Genomic DNA, 15,851 nt, shown 5'->3' with positions numbered 1-15,851 from the left:
ATTGAAATTTTGAAGTGCTTAGATTTTTTACTACTTCTGTGCGTATGTTGTAAAATCCAGTAAAAGCAAAAAGGTAATTGCCTATTTACTCTTTAGCTCTCCCTGCCATAAATTACAAATCTGCAAGCCAACAGGTTATGCAGATTTTTTTATATGAAAGGCAATGTAAATTTTCCGATAATGTATGAAATAAACCTCTACTTACTATACTTTGCTATTTAACTATACCAAGTAAATAATAAACAATTTCAATATACTCAACATCAATACATAATAACATCTTGTATAAATTGATAGCCTGGGATGAGGCAATATGGCCAAGTTATAAAGTCTATTTACAGATGTTCAAGATGTTAAAATGTTAAACTAAAATGTTTAAGAATAATTTCAAGTGATCTGCAACATATCAGTACATTTAGAAACATCCAATAGTTGTGATGTTTGTAATTATTTGTTATTGGTAACAAATCTGATGATGCCTTTCTACCAGTTCACCAAATTGCACTATGCAAGTTTAGCATGAAACAAGGGAACTGCTTAGGGTTCAAAAATCAAGTCAGGTCCTGCAAGGAATTTAGCAACCAAACACCAGTATAACTTGCTTATACAATAAGGCAGACAGTACATTTTTTTACCTACTGGTAGACACTGGCCAAATGTTTGGACCGTGGTTTACAAGTAAAATGAAGACAGGTTTTTACACAATACCTTTATTCAGCTCTTCAGTTTTCCTAGAAAATTAAACCACTTGATCACACAGCTAAGAATTACTGAAATAAGTTACTGAAAAAAATAAATGCCACATTTAAATCAGATGATGGAAGGCTTGAAACACAGGGTTTATGCTGGAGACAAATTTCCTGAGGCTACCAAACAAACTCTCTTGAACTAATCAGATGTAAAATTATGTAAGTGATTCATTTTTCAGGAAATCTACAGATGGATTTATGTAAAACTTTATTGGTAACGAATAACTTTACAAAGCATAATTGCAAGCACAGAGTCTAAAGTCAGTCACTGGCTGATTGGTTATCTAGGGATGTTAAAAGGGATTATTTTGCTTGCACACAAACTATCATAAGTGAATATGAATTCTGTGCAAGAGGAATTAAGAGCATCCAAATGCTTTCTAGAGCATAGAGACCACAGCAGTTTGCTTTTTATAATATGTATAGTCTGGTTAATAAAAATTGATAGCCAGTATTACTTTTAATAAATAACAAGGGATATTCCAATTGCTGCATGGTTCCCCAATTATACAGTGATTTATGATATCAAGCTATTGGTAGAATTGTACAAATGCATTTATTGATTGCCAATGTTAAAACTTGAGAAGTTCCCTTAAAAACCATCTGATGGAAAACTCTTAATATAAATTAATTTGGCATACACTATTCAGCTTATACAACTATGAAAAATGTGCTTTTACATTCATATTTCTAAAAAAGTATGTTGATTTTTGTTTGAAAATGGTTTGCATAAGTAGCGGAAAGTACCAGTTTATAATGAAAATTTACATGTGAATAATGTCGCTGTGATGATACTATGGCTTTAAGAGGTGTATTTGTCCTTTATTTTAAAATTAAGAAAGGTTGAGGCAAAGGTGTTAAGCACCCTGCTCACTGCCAATGAAGTAAAAAGCTTGTGAGATCTTGAGGTTTTTTTAATAAAAGTTGGAACAATAGAAACAGCCTGAATGGACTGGGGTTCTCTTGCTGCTGCTAGAATTGCATGTGAGACCATCTATTTTACTGAATTTGCCTTTGCCAAGGGTGTATTTATGGGATATTACTATACTGGAACAGTTAATTAGTAGTTTATATAGTTAAGCCAATTTTTAAATTTTGTGTGTTTTGCCTAGAGTAGTTGGACCAATCGAATTGCATCTATAACATAACGCCTTACACTTACCTTTAAAATCAGAAAAAGGGTCTAGGCTATCTTCGCAATATATTTAAGGGGGTTTGGTCTGATCCATAACAGTCTCCTTCTATAACACTTGTTAAATCGTAAATTCATTCTTTATCAACACATCGTTTGGTCATTTACCAAAGTAATTTTGTCAAACTGAGGAAGCTTTGACGTTCAAAATGTCATTCAGAAATATGACAATAAACTTACAAGCTAGATTATGAAATGTACAGAAATTTGCCCGATCCCACTGTCAGTTCCAATCTGAACCACAGCAGAGAGAACAGGCAGCTGCAGAATTAAGAGGTGGATATGTTTAAAACTATTTTTAAACTACTAATGCTTCTTTTAGCTTTGAGTCAATAAATCCAGCTGAATGTTTCAATGTTATTTCGAATTATTTGATATCTCATCTTCAAGCATTTCACTGAACAAATGTGACAGCTAGATTTGCTGGATCATTTTACTTTATAGAAAGTAAATTCTAGAAAGACCTCAATTTATCACATGGGGATAAAATGGTCAAAATTCATTCTTAATATATTGCTTCTCAGGGACTAATTTTTTTTTTAAAAATCACATTTTTCAGGTTTTTCTGAAAATCAGGTTTTTCAGACTTAACAGTAAGGAAACACTCAGGGCAAATGATTGTGTACATGCACATACATCCTATTCTTTACAATGCAGCTTAAAAGGCTGTGTTTCAATCAAATAATTTAAAAAAATATTTTTTTTTTTAATAGTGCCACCTGGGTGAAACTTGAACCTGTTTAATTTCTTCCAGCAATAATCTTCAAATACTGCAGTGCATTGTGGGCAGCATCATTGTGAGCGTTACCACGAGAAATTCCCGTTCCATGGCATACAGTAACTGGCCGAGTTGAGAGTTCAGCCAAACATTGATACTGCCCATTCACAGTCAGCTCATCTGTAACAAAAAAAAAGTTTTTTTTTATTGCTCCTGTAAGTTAGATACAGGCTAAACAATAACAATTGTTTGCATTTGCAGAAAGACGTCCTTACTTTAATCATTCATGAGCTGTATCTTTCTGAAACATTATCTCACACAAAATCATTATCATGAATAAGAGGCCCAGGTAAAATGAATACTGGTCACCATTGGTACAGATACATGGCATTAAAAAGATATCATCTGCAGTGCCAAGACAAAAACTCAAATGGAGATGCTTCTAGTAAACACCTTTGAACATCTAGTCCATTTCAAAAATTGAATTTGATAGAAAAGTAGAATGTAATTATATGAACTTAATTTCATAAACACTGAACATACGATATAGGTTAGTTATTGTTGGGAAGAAATGCAAGATTTCAACAACATGACAGCATTAGGTTTAGTACTGTATTACCGTTTTTACTGAGTATAACAAGTATAAATTAAGTAGACTATTACTTTTTGAATATTACAAGTTTACCCAGTATTCTATTTAAATAGCTAATTTTTATTTCTCAAGGCTGACTAATTTACATTGTTCTATATGTATATACCTATATCCAGGTAAGAGATATCAAATCCTTGCTCATCCATCACTTCTCCCAACATCTGAGTGTAATCAGTGTTGGGAATGCTGAGTGGACTCCTTTTCAGTTGGTTAATTTTTTCTCCAGATGAATTCCTTAGCAGGTCGCAGCTGATTACTGGTATCTTTCCCCTTGGACCATTCCATTCATCTCCAGGTATCTGAAGCACATACAATATCAAATTTGATGTTTACATTTAATAGAATCAACTGATCTCACTTTACTGTACAAAATTAAGGTAACATACAGAAACACAAACCTACTTAGTTTCAAAAAATTAATATTTTTGGGACTTTTTAAAAAGTAGGTTTTCTAACCTTTTTGAGGATTTCAGGTATCCAACTAAGTTTAAAAGGTATACTTGCTGCTTGACCTATTTTGGATTCCCAAACAGCCCATGAACCAAGAATGCAATTCCATTTACAGTTAATATTTCATGTTCCACTGGTTTCTATTGTTTGAATTGGAGTGTGTTATTGTAGGAAAAATAGATTTAAAATTACTTGATTCACAGATAAGTGTCACATAACTGAAGACAAGAGGATAGGAGAAGTGGAATGTGTAGATTGTAATCAAATCACTTAACATTAGACAAGCTATAGCGAAGTGCAGAATAGGAAGAAAGAGAATCATACTAAGCACACAAAGGGACATCATAATTGGAATATCTGCGAATGCTAGGAACCACAGAACCTAGTGAAGGGCTAGATAGGTTTGGGGAAATCCCTCTGCAACATAAAGAGAATAGGGACCCTATTGGTACAGTAGACGCAAAGGAATCATTTAACTCGAGGACAAGATGAATGCCTTGGCCAATTAGGGTGAGGTGCTGTCGGAAACACAGATGCCACTGACGAGGAATGCACACCAGAGGCTCCAGTAACAGGACAAAGGAACCCAGCACTGAGTAATAACACACTGGGTTACAATCCACTAATCAGTGGTGTGCAATATATACTGTCTTTATGATGCACAAGAAACCTACATAACCAATGAGACAGGAAGATGCATAAATGTGATTCAAATTATGGTTGGGGAAGTAGTATCTTGGAGTACCACTTGCGTACACGTCAATCAACATGTTGCCTTTAAACCAATTGCCACGTTTGAAGTACCATTTTAGAATATGTCAGAGAACCTGAAAGGTTTGGAAACCTGTTCCTAGCACTGCTTTCACATTGTTGGCCGATATCTAAATTACATTCATTTCTATGCCTGTCAGTGGTTTATCAAAACCAAAATGATCAATACTAAATTTATAGGTGACTTGAGAATCCATTCTATACCTGCAAATGGACCACAATGACAGATGGACCCTGTGATATATTTTGAGATTACTTAATTTACAAAATATCCAATCATCTGTGGTTTTATATGGATTCTGTTACCCTTCTTGCTGACAGTATCCATATGACTCAGCCAGTACTCTCAGCTATTGTTGTCCCTTTATTAGCGGGTGTTCTCGATTGTCAACTAGATTGTCAAGATCCCCCCCAATATTATGTCACAACTCAAAAGGAACATGCTAGTAAATTTCATTCCAATCTCAGTTTTAATTTTACTAAACACAGTAATATTCTGGGAAAAGCAAAGCTGTCCAAAGGACGACACTGCAGTTGCACATCTGATTATCAAAAAAAATGCAGCTGTCTGGTTTTAATCAGTTAGAAGCAAAGCAGGATTTGAACAACTTGTAGAAACACCAGCAGCAATCCATTATCTGAAAACAGGACTAGAAGTGAACAATAACAGTGAAGAACTGCTAAATTGAAAGCAAATAATTTATTTTAATCCTTCTAATTTCAATGGTAACAATGACAAAAAAGTGTACTTCCAAATTCCAAATAATTTTGGAGATGGAAATCTGCTGCAATTTTGTCTGGGTGCAAATCTTTTATTGCATACCTCAAACTTGCCTGTTTTGAACGTACTCTTACCAATGAAACATCATCATTATTGTATTCGTCTTCCTGTTTCCAGCCTGCAGGAAAACTCTGTAGTTTGGCAATCATCTTTTCTGCAGCATTGCGTTTTGCCAATTTTTTTGAAGTACCACAACCTGTATATAAGAATTGAAAGTTCATTGTTCACTGCCCATTTTGTGCTTAAGTATATTTAATAATTTTAGTTTATAACTTCCAATTTTGATACAGAATTGCAATTTTTAAAAAAATCTGCAAGAGAAGTAATTGTTTTGCCTAACAAAAACGTGCATTTATATACTACCTTTAAAATTTTCCTTCAATGTCGCAACTGTTTCTGGGTCCTGACCCCATCCTCATAGTCACAACTTGCAATTTCTGTGGCAGTGGGTTGGGTGGACATTAGCATTTTAGTGCAGAATGGAGGAGGGACTCAAAGCGCAACCCTCCTTTAAAGCGACTGTGGTGATCATTAACATGGTTGCTGTTCAAAAAATGCATGCAAGACAATACAGCTGCTTGGTTCTCCAATGCTGACCCTTGAAATCTTCTTGGAGTTTGAGGGAGGGTCTGCTTTTTGCAGAATGGAAGGCCGCCACCAAGCCAAAGAACACTACTGAATCTATGACAGCAGTAGATGTGTAGTCTCCAGGACCTGGGACGAGTGCTGTAAAGATTGAATGACTATGACAATGCAAGTGCATTAAGAGACTGAAGACAGTTTCTGGGTGTTCAACTTCCAGCAGAGAAACCAGCTGAGATGCCTGAAGGTGCATGCTGCTTCTGAATGAAAGGAATGCCTACATGGTGCTTACCGATTCCTCAAATAGGCTCATAGCCACAGTACTGCTGCGCACATGTCCACATTGTTTCATGTATCAAGCTGCTAGCATTGGAAAAACACACCAGCAATACCTCCATGCAGCTTAAAAGAGCTCACAGTGGCAGAGAGAGGGTTCTGACGGGAAGAAAAGGGTCTCATTTCCACATTAATCCTGCCATAAAGACAGCCATGGAAGTCACCACAGGAGGTCCCATAGGAGCAAGTTAGCAAAAATGAGATAGGGCCTAAATAATAAAGACAAAAGAGGAGTGTACTTCTCCCAAATGGTCACTTTTTAAAAATTTATGAACTGATAACTTACCAAAGATTTGACTGCATTAGGATACCTCAGCATTTCAGGATGTACTATAACAGTCTATCCATGATCTTTCCTAGCATCTTCCACAGATTCTGACAGAGGATAAACCAATAATGCAAAACGAGCACAGCCACTAACTTACACATCCTCCACTCGCACAAAGGGGAGGCAATGGCATAGTAATATTGTCACCAAACTAGTAATCTAGAGACCCAGGTTAATGCTATGAGACATGGGTTCACATCTTAACACAACAGATGGGGAACTTCAATTCATAAACATGAATCAATAGCTAGTCTGATAATGAAACCATCTGGTTCCTTACTTTCAAACCAAACCAGACCACTTGACATTGTCCAGGACACTGCAAAGGCTCTGTGTGCTGTTGTTGTTTCCAGAGTCCTCCTTTCTAACAAAGTTGGCAGAGGGTGTCCTATAGATAATGTCAATGTTTGACAAATCTAATTAGGGATGAGTCGTGACATTAATTATTCCTGCACACATCTTGTCCCTGGATAAATCCATCAGAGGTAATGGCCTATTATCATGGAATTAGCCAGAAACCTTGACATTGACTCTGGCTACACAAAGTCTCATGGCATCAACTCAAACATGGGTTAGAAACCTGCTGCTGATTATGACCTACCACCATCTCTCAGTTGATGAATCCATTTTCCTCCACTTTGAATACCCATAAGCAGAAGTATCCCATTCCTAAACAACACAGCTGGCAGACTGGACCTGCAACAGGTTGTGAGGGAAATACATACTGGACCTCACCCTTACCAATCTACCTGCAGCAGATACTTCTGTCAATTGGAGTAACCATTGTACAGCCATTATGAAGCTGAAATTCCCTAACCCATCCAATCGTGTATCATTACCACTCTGTAGAATGGGATAGATGTGAGATCCAGCAACATAAGACTGGGTGCCCGAGTAGAGTTATGGGCCATCAGTAGCCTAATGTTTTTCGATTACAATCTGTAGCCTAATGGACTGGCATATCCCCACTCTACCATTAACATCAAGTTAGAGATGGTAACTGGTTCAACACTGGTTCAATGCAGCATGTAGGAGGGCATGCCAGGAATAGCATCAGACATAACTAAAAATGAGGAGCTAATCTTTTGTAGCTTCAATAGAGGAAGTACTTGCACATCAAGCAGTATAAGCAACTTGCAATACATACTCTAAGCAATCTCACAACCATCAGATCAGATTTAAGATCTGCATTTTTTTTAACAAGAGGAATTGAGCATAACAAGCAAGACCACATCTCAAGTACAATATAGAGTTTGATCTCCTTATTAAAGAAGGAAAGTAAATTCTTTGGAGACAGTTCAGAGATGGTAGTGGACTGATATCTGAAATGAGCGGTTTGGACAGACTGGGCTCATTTCTCCTGGAATTTAGAAGAGTGATGGGTAATTTACTTGCAACATACAAGATCCTGATAATCCTGACAACGGATGCATCTTAAGGAGGAGTCCAGAAATGTTTCAGAAAAAAAAAATTAGGACAGAGATGAGATTAAAACACTTAGGTACTATATCTCAAAGGGCAGCAGAGCAGAGTCATTGAATATTTTAAGGCAGTGGCAGATTGATTCTTGTGAGGCAAGAGAATCTAAGTTTATTTGGAGCAGGTTGGAATGTGAAATTCAGCCATGATTTTATTTAATGAAACAGCAAGCTAGAGGGGCCTACTTTTGCTGTTAATTCATACATCCACATGTCCTACCATACATATCCAGTCATGAACGGTGGTGGACAACTAAACTTGTTGGAGGGGGCAGCAGCTCCTCAAATATTCCTACGTTAATATAAAGATGTCCTGCATATCAATGATAAAGACAAGGCTGAAGTACTCCCATCCAACTTAGATCCGATTTGTGGTCAATACACCTCAGCCTCCTACAGAGCACCTCAACATCACAGATGACAACCCTCAGCTAATTTGATCCACTCCGCAAGACATCAAGAAATGCTGAAAACACTGAATACTGCAACTGTTACGTGTATTGACAACATTCCAACAATAGTACAGAGGAACCTCAATTATTCAGCATTCAATTATCCAAACCTTAGATTATCCTGCAAGAGCGCAAGTTCCCAATGGTTGGCTAAACTACGTTATCAGATTATCCGGAATTCAATTAACCGAATGAAATATGCCTCACCACACCTTCGGATAATTGTGGTTCCTCTGTACTGAACACCCGTGCTCCAGAACTAGCTATGCCTCGAGCAAAGTTTTTAAGGACAGTTATGACACTGTCATCTAATCAGCAATATGGAAAATTGTCCAGGTATATTCTGTGCTCAAAAAAGAATTCATACCCAGCCAACTGTCCAACCAGTCTTTTCTCAATCATTAGCAAAATGACATTTGACAGCTACTGGAAGGGTATAGTGAGCAGTGTTGCCAGATGCGAGGTTGTCCCTACAAGGGTACAAATCTCAGTGACCATTCCAGATAGGCAAGGTCACCCACCATTCCTATTCTCCAATATTGAAAGGTTGCTCTGTTTATTGGCAATATAGCCTGTGCTGAGAATATAGCCTTCTTAGTCTTCCTGTCCCTCATCCATTTCATCTGCTGCTTAGGATATTGATCCTCATTGCCATTTGACACAAAACTGGAGTATTGTGCTTCCATTACCAGCTGCTATCTTAGTTCCCCTCAGCTACACTCTGGACTTCTAATCCCCTTCATGATGCTCACAACAACCTCCGCTGCCACAGTACATACAGCCTAGTATCTCCTCTAAACACCCAACTGCACCCATGTAACAGTTAAGCACTCCTCTTGGTAGTGTTCCCTTTTTAATGGGCCCGCCTAACTTCATGGCAATGACAAAGATTGGATCAGTTGTGCTGTCACCTCCACACATCTGATCTGTCCCCCACCAAAACACTAAAATGGCCCTTAACAAACTGACAACGAGTTCAATGACAAGATTAACTGGTATCGTTCTGAAATAGGCATGTCAACAGGCCTACCTTCTACAATCACAAGGATAATCACTGGCAGTAAGAATGGCAATGTAAACTGGTATAGCAGTGGCAGCACTGAATCTAGTGCCTTTTCTCCCACCTACAAAGTTTACTCAATTAAAAGAAATGAACACCAGAGCAGAGAATAGCAAATATAACCAGAAAAAAAAAATCAGAAGTCAATTTTAGGTTGGAAGAAGCACAAGGGGGAAGTCTTGAAGGTTACAGTTGTGTGCACTACTTCCGCCTCTGGTTTTCTGAGATTCTTCAACTTGGTTGGTCTTAGTATGAGATTTTACAATGGCACTAAACTACCATTTTCCCCCAAATATCTCTTAACAACTCATGCTTTGCCCCTTTCTAACCCCAAGGCCTCTTCGAACAAGACCTCAACCAAGCTGTTCAGAACTAGGTTTATTCATAGATTATGTGATCAAGAGAGTTGCCCATCAGTCCACATTCTATGCAGAAAGCCTTGCTGCAAGTTACAAGGCCATTGGTATGTTCGGCATTTCCCCAGCAAGGTACAGACAGATTACAGATCACTTGATAAGGTTAGAAAGACTGAAAATTTTTGTATTGGCTCAGCGCTGTCACTACAGTTGACAACTATAATTTAAACCAGCCATTCTGAGCGGGGGACATTTGAAGGGGACCACAGACAGAAAACAGAAAAGAGGAGCCCCAAGGGTTTATGGATCTATTGCCTTTCCCTCAACATATTTGGTTGAGAGCAGATTCTGCAAGGTAGTTTCCCTGACAAAATCCAGGAACAGAATTGATATTGCAACAAGAGGTGACCTCCAACTGTCACTATCTAATTTGAAGCCCGATATCATGAAACTTGCAGAAAAGGACCAAACTCAAGGATCGCATTAGGCCTGAGAGATGTTTAATTTCATACAGTCTTTTTTTTTTAAGTTTTGTCCAGTATGTCAGAATGTTTGAGTGTTCTTGGTGTTCAATAATACATGATTTTCTGTCCATCTGTTCATGTTGTATCCCTGTTTGAAAGAGGGGGCCCTGGAACCTGAGAAAACGGTTGAGAATCACTGATTTAACCAATCGGTTTACAAAGAGAAATTACAACGGAGTTTACTTAATAGAACTAACTGACATCAGGGATATGTGAAATCACTATACTCAGAATTACACTATTTCAAGGTGAATCAAGATAAAGTGGTCAGGAAAGTGATCTGCATGCTCATATCATGATTCTCATCCTGAACTGTAGAGATGCTTGCACACAGATTGCAGCAGTTCAAGAAGGCAGCTCATCACCTTAAAGATAATAAATGCAGGCCCAACACCAACACCATGTCCCAGGAAGTAAAATAGTAAATGAAAATATACCAAAGAAATTTGATGTAGGATTGTATCTGTACCCTTTGTAAATTGATTAATTCATGCATGATTTTAATAACTCTTAAAAACATATTAAACTACAAATACTACCCCATTTAGAACTATGACAAAGTCTCAATTTGGACTCTAATACTTATGATTCTTACCTGTTTCAACAAATTTTTCTACTGTGCAAATCATTGTAAATTCTTTTTTGTGAGCAGGACCGGATTCTTCAGCAACAGTGTAATCTGGAAGTCTCCATCCTTTACGCACAACCAATTCCTAGTAAATAATGTTAGCAGCTTAACTGTACAATTCTCAGAAATCTAACAAAGCTGCTAGTACAATGAGCTACTGGAAATATAAAATATAAACATTTAAGAAATAGAGAGAGAGAGAGTCATTCAAACTTTCAAGCCTGTACCACCATGGCTCATCTCAATTCCACTTTCTCTCACTATCACCATATCCCTCAATTGCTTTGGATTCCAAAAATCTGTTAACATCTGCCTCAAATATGTTCAATGACAGAAGATCCTAAGCTTTCTAAGCATAAAGTTCCAAAAACCTTTGAGTAAAGAAATTTCTGTCTTAAATGACTGACCCTTTATTCCAATATTGATCTCTAGTGCTTGCTCCCCAGGTTAGTGGAAGATCCTTCTGGCATCTATCTTCTCAAATTTTTCAAGTATTTTCTGTCTCAGTGAGATATCTTCTCATTCCTTCTAAAATCCAGGAACTATACCTCCAGTCTATTGAATCTTTCTTCAGGATAATCCTCTCATTCCAGGTATTAAGTTTGTTGCATTTCTTCCAAGCACAAAAACACAAAGTAATTACAGCAAGACTCCTTCAGTCTTGTGTGCTAATTTTTCTCTGTGGAGGTGGTGAGAAGTTAAGAGTCAGAAAAGTTCCTAACCCGTCAGACCCATTTCTTTTTTAAAAAAGGGTACCTGCCCAGAATACTTTTGTTCTGGGGAGATCAGAATGAGAAATAGTTGGGCCTTCTGTTTCAGAAGACATATCAGAGGTGCACAATTGCTGAGATGGGCTGCTTAGACATACTGCTGTTCCCTGGGACTTTGGGCCAGTTGTTTTAAAAGGTTATTAGATCCCCCAGCCTGAATATCAGATACCCTTCCTGATGTTTTCTCATAACCCCCATACAAAGTTTTATATGCCTCCTTATTGTTCCCTTTGGTGGCATTGAACCTTTAAAATTTAGCTAGAAAAAAGAAATTCTATTTCTCAGACAATAGCACCTGTTAAATTTGTAAAAACAATGATTGTGAATCAATGCACTATAACAGTTGGTGTTTTTGGAGAGAGCTGGTGAATTTCTTTTCAATTAAAAGATTCTAGACATTTAAATCAATCCAAACCATTACAAACACAGGTTTATTCAGTTGTGAATGCAAAAAGGGCTTTTCTCTCATTGGAAAAAGTACTCTAATGCTTATACAATATCAGCATAATGGTCAACCTATCACTATTATTGGAAGTTTAGTCTCTGCTATCTATATGAAAATTAAAGTCACCTCTGATCACTGATTCATTCTTTGCTGACACTAAAACTGCTATAATAAATCCAAGTGAAAAATATCAATACAAACAAACAATTACAACTAGAACTGCAGAGAAAAATGAAAGATAGAGGACTATCCTCATCTCACCTGAAGTGTACCAATAGGGTTGGGAGGATTGTGTGGCTGCTTTGAGGTAATGGGTTCAGATTTTGGCAAAGATTGGCTGAAAAGAGAGCAACTGATATATGTATTTCATACAACATCCAGTCCAACAATAAAGCATTTTTTTTCTCAAACATTTTGATCACTTATACAGTTAATAGCAAGAACACTTACAAAAAACTCTGTACCATCAGGGGCTATGTAGTCAAACATCAGATCATTTATGAAACACAGCTGCCTTCTCACCTTATTCCATCGCATTCAGGGTCTTCCAGAGTTCCTCCATTCAGAATATTGAGTACAGCTGCTGCTGCTTTGTGTTTTGCAGCCTTCTTGCTTTGACCTTGGCCTATAACAGGAGGACCAATTATCTATTTGGAATGGAACCATTTGATTACAGCTCAAAAAATATTGATACAACATATTAGAATTACTCACTAACTAACATAAAGCTACATTTATCTATTCTGAATGCAACAAAAGAAAGCAGATGAAGTCTGCATAAAAATGTGTGCAGCATAAACCAATTTGTATTTAACACATAATACATATACACACATGACTGTGGACCACCCAGTAAAGTGGGTATTAATATTAGAAGTCACTGTTTAATTTGTTATATAATTGGTTAAATCAGACACCTACATTGCTTCGTCACCAGGTTTGCACAAGTGTCTTGCAAGGTAGTCACATTTCAATTTCTCTCTCTTGGAGGGGACACTGAGAAAGATTTAAGAAGAAGGTTCCCCATAAAAGCAACTTGAAGCAAATGAGGACTGCAGATGTGGAAAGTCAAAATCAATAAAATGTGGAGCTGGAAATAGTACAGTAGGTCAAGCAGCATCAGAGGAGCAGGAGAGTCAACATTTTGGGCAGGATCCCTCATCAGCTCCACATTTTATCGACTCTTCCCATAAAAGTAAATGTGAATTTCAGAATAAATTTCCAAAGCAATAAATAGATTATTTAAAATGACTATAATAAAAACGACCATTAAAAAGTGCTGATGTGGCTATTTTACTTTGTTTTCTCACCTAATAAGCAGAACTAGAGAGAAACAGACTATGATCCAAGCTCTGGTCATCAGGGAACCCATTAGGTTGGGTTTAACTAACAGTGACATTGGTTAACTTATGGTGGGTTACATTCTGAGTTGGTCTTGGTGGAAGTTACGCAGGAATTGGTTGGGGCAAGAAAACAGGTGCGTGAAAACAGCTATGTCTCCAACTTGAGTCCCACTCCCCCATTCCCAGCCAGCACCTCCTGTCACTCACTCAACCAGTCATAATCCATTCCAGTATAGATACAGTACTGACATCTATCTGACATTGTGGATAATTACATGTCAGTGCAAACCACAACAGCAGGACAAATCCAACCAAGCCAATTACAGCCCCAATCTACCCTCAATCTCAGCAGTGATGGAAGGATGGAAATGCTAACAAGCAGCAAATAGACTGCTCATGGATATCAATTTTAGTTCTGTCACAGCCACTCAGCTCCTGTCCATATTACAGCTATGGTGTATACAAGAGCTGAACTCCAGAGATGAGGTCAGAGTTACTGCATCCCTTGCAATGGAATCAATGCATATCACAGAGCAACATTCTCTGCTTGTAGGAATCATACCTGGTACATAGGAGGATGGCTGCTGACGGATGCAGGTCATCTCAGCTCCAGGACAGCTCTACAGAACTGCCTTCGGGTAGTGTCCTAGGCCGAACTATCCAGAGCTACTTCATCAATGACCTTCCCTTAACATATGGTCAGAAGTGGGGATATTCATTGATGACTGCACAACGTTCTGCACCATTCATAACTCCGCAGATATTGATGCAGTCCAGGTCTAAGTGCAATAAGACCTGATAATATCCAGTATTGGGCTGAAAAGTGGTAACATTCACGCCACACCAATGCTCTGCAATTACTATCTCCAAGAGGAGACAAATCTTCACCACCCAGTGACATTCAATGGTCTTACATGACTGAATTCCCCTACTATCAACATCCGAGAGGTTACCATTGACCAGCAATTCAACTGGACCAACATGTCTAGTGGCTACAAGAGCAGGTCAGAGGCTAGGAACACTGCAGCAAGTAACTCACCTTCTGACTCTCCAAAGTCTGTCCACCATCTAAGAGAGAGAAATAAGGATTGTAATGGAATACTCTCCACTTGCCCAGATAGGTACAGCTCCAACAACACTCAAAGCTTGACACCATCCAGGACAAAGCAACCCACTTGATTAGCACCACATCTACAAACGCTCACTCTCGCTACTACTGCCACTCAGTAGCAACAAGACTATAGAAATTCACCAAAGATCCTTAGCTAGCACCTTCCATCTAGAAGGACAAGGGCGGCAGATATGTAGGGACACCACCACCACCTGCAAGATTCCCTCCAAACCACTCACCACCCTGACTTGCAAATATCATCATTCCTTCACCATCATTGGGTCAAAATTCTGGAATTCACATTATGGCTCCACCTACAGCACACATGGGGATGGCAGTAGTTTTGAAAGGCAACTTACTATCATCTTTTCAAGGGAACTAGGGATGGACACTGAATGTTGACTAGTCAGTGACGCCCACATTCCACAAAAGAGTAAAAAGAACTTTATCAAATGTGGCATCAAGGAGCCCTAGGGAACAAACTCTTTTGTTTTGTGATATTGGAGCACAAGGGAATATCACATGGCTGTTGGAGGTCAATTATCTCAGCTCTGCCAAATGTCCAGTTCCACCATCTAACACCTCTCAAACCCTTTTATTCCTGATGAAGGGCTTTTGCCCGAAACGTCGATTTTGCCTGTCCTCGGATGCTGCCTGAATTGCTGTGCTCTTCCAGCACCACTGATCCAGAATGACATTCACCTCACCTCTATCCCACCAACTCAAACACCCCTTTCATCTTGGCCTGGCTTCCAATGCCTGACCAACACAGGACTCCCAAACCATTCCCAAAGTCAAACTCCCATCCACCGCAACCAAATCTCCCCTTTTCCACCAACCACATTTCTGATATCCATATCCCCGTGTCCATCTGTCCTGATGCCCTCCCTTCCACCAACCCAATCTGCACATCACTGACACACCCTGCTGTCAATAGTGCTCCAGTCCCATACCCTCCATGCTCCCTGCCCCAGTCTCCATGTTTTCTGCTTGACTCCCACCCATGCCTTCTGACTAGCACACAGCCTCTTCCTCCGCCTTTTCCCACTCCAACTATCTCAGACTCTCCCTCCTGCCGAATTCACTCACATGACAGCCACACACACCCCTCCTCCCTACAAACTG

General features: G+C 38.6%; 1 protein-coding gene across 2 annotated transcripts in view; it reads right to left on the bottom strand.

Annotated features, from left to right (window-relative positions):
* Positions 1–2,626: 2,626 nt before the first annotated feature.
* LOC122551512 (interferon-inducible double-stranded RNA-dependent protein kinase activator A homolog A-like) overlaps positions 2,627–15,851 on the bottom strand; it is a 19,967-nt gene continuing 6,742 nt past the window's right edge. The window contains exons 3-8 of one of the 2 annotated variants that reach the window (XM_043693520.1): positions 12,795–12,897; positions 12,534–12,609; positions 11,025–11,142; positions 5,367–5,509; positions 3,418–3,610; positions 2,627–2,839 (exon numbers count right to left, since the gene is read on the bottom strand). In XM_043693520.1, the coding sequence (XP_043549455.1) occupies positions 2,682–2,839; positions 3,418–3,610; positions 5,367–5,509; positions 11,025–11,142; positions 12,534–12,609; positions 12,795–12,897 (791 nt within the window). In that variant the 3' untranslated portion in view covers positions 2,627–2,681. The remainder of the gene's footprint in view (positions 2,840–3,417; positions 3,611–5,366; positions 5,510–11,024; positions 11,143–12,533; positions 12,610–12,794; positions 12,898–15,851) is intronic. The other variant, XM_043693521.1, reaches the window with a different exon arrangement.

Source organism: Chiloscyllium plagiosum, chromosome 7 (assembly GCF_004010195.1).
Source record: "Chiloscyllium plagiosum isolate BGI_BamShark_2017 chromosome 7, ASM401019v2, whole genome shotgun sequence".
NCBI classification, from domain to species: domain Eukaryota; kingdom Metazoa; phylum Chordata; class Chondrichthyes; order Orectolobiformes; family Hemiscylliidae; genus Chiloscyllium; species Chiloscyllium plagiosum.
Note: the sequence above shows the minus strand (reverse complement) of the source record. Positions and strands in the feature narration are given on the sequence as shown.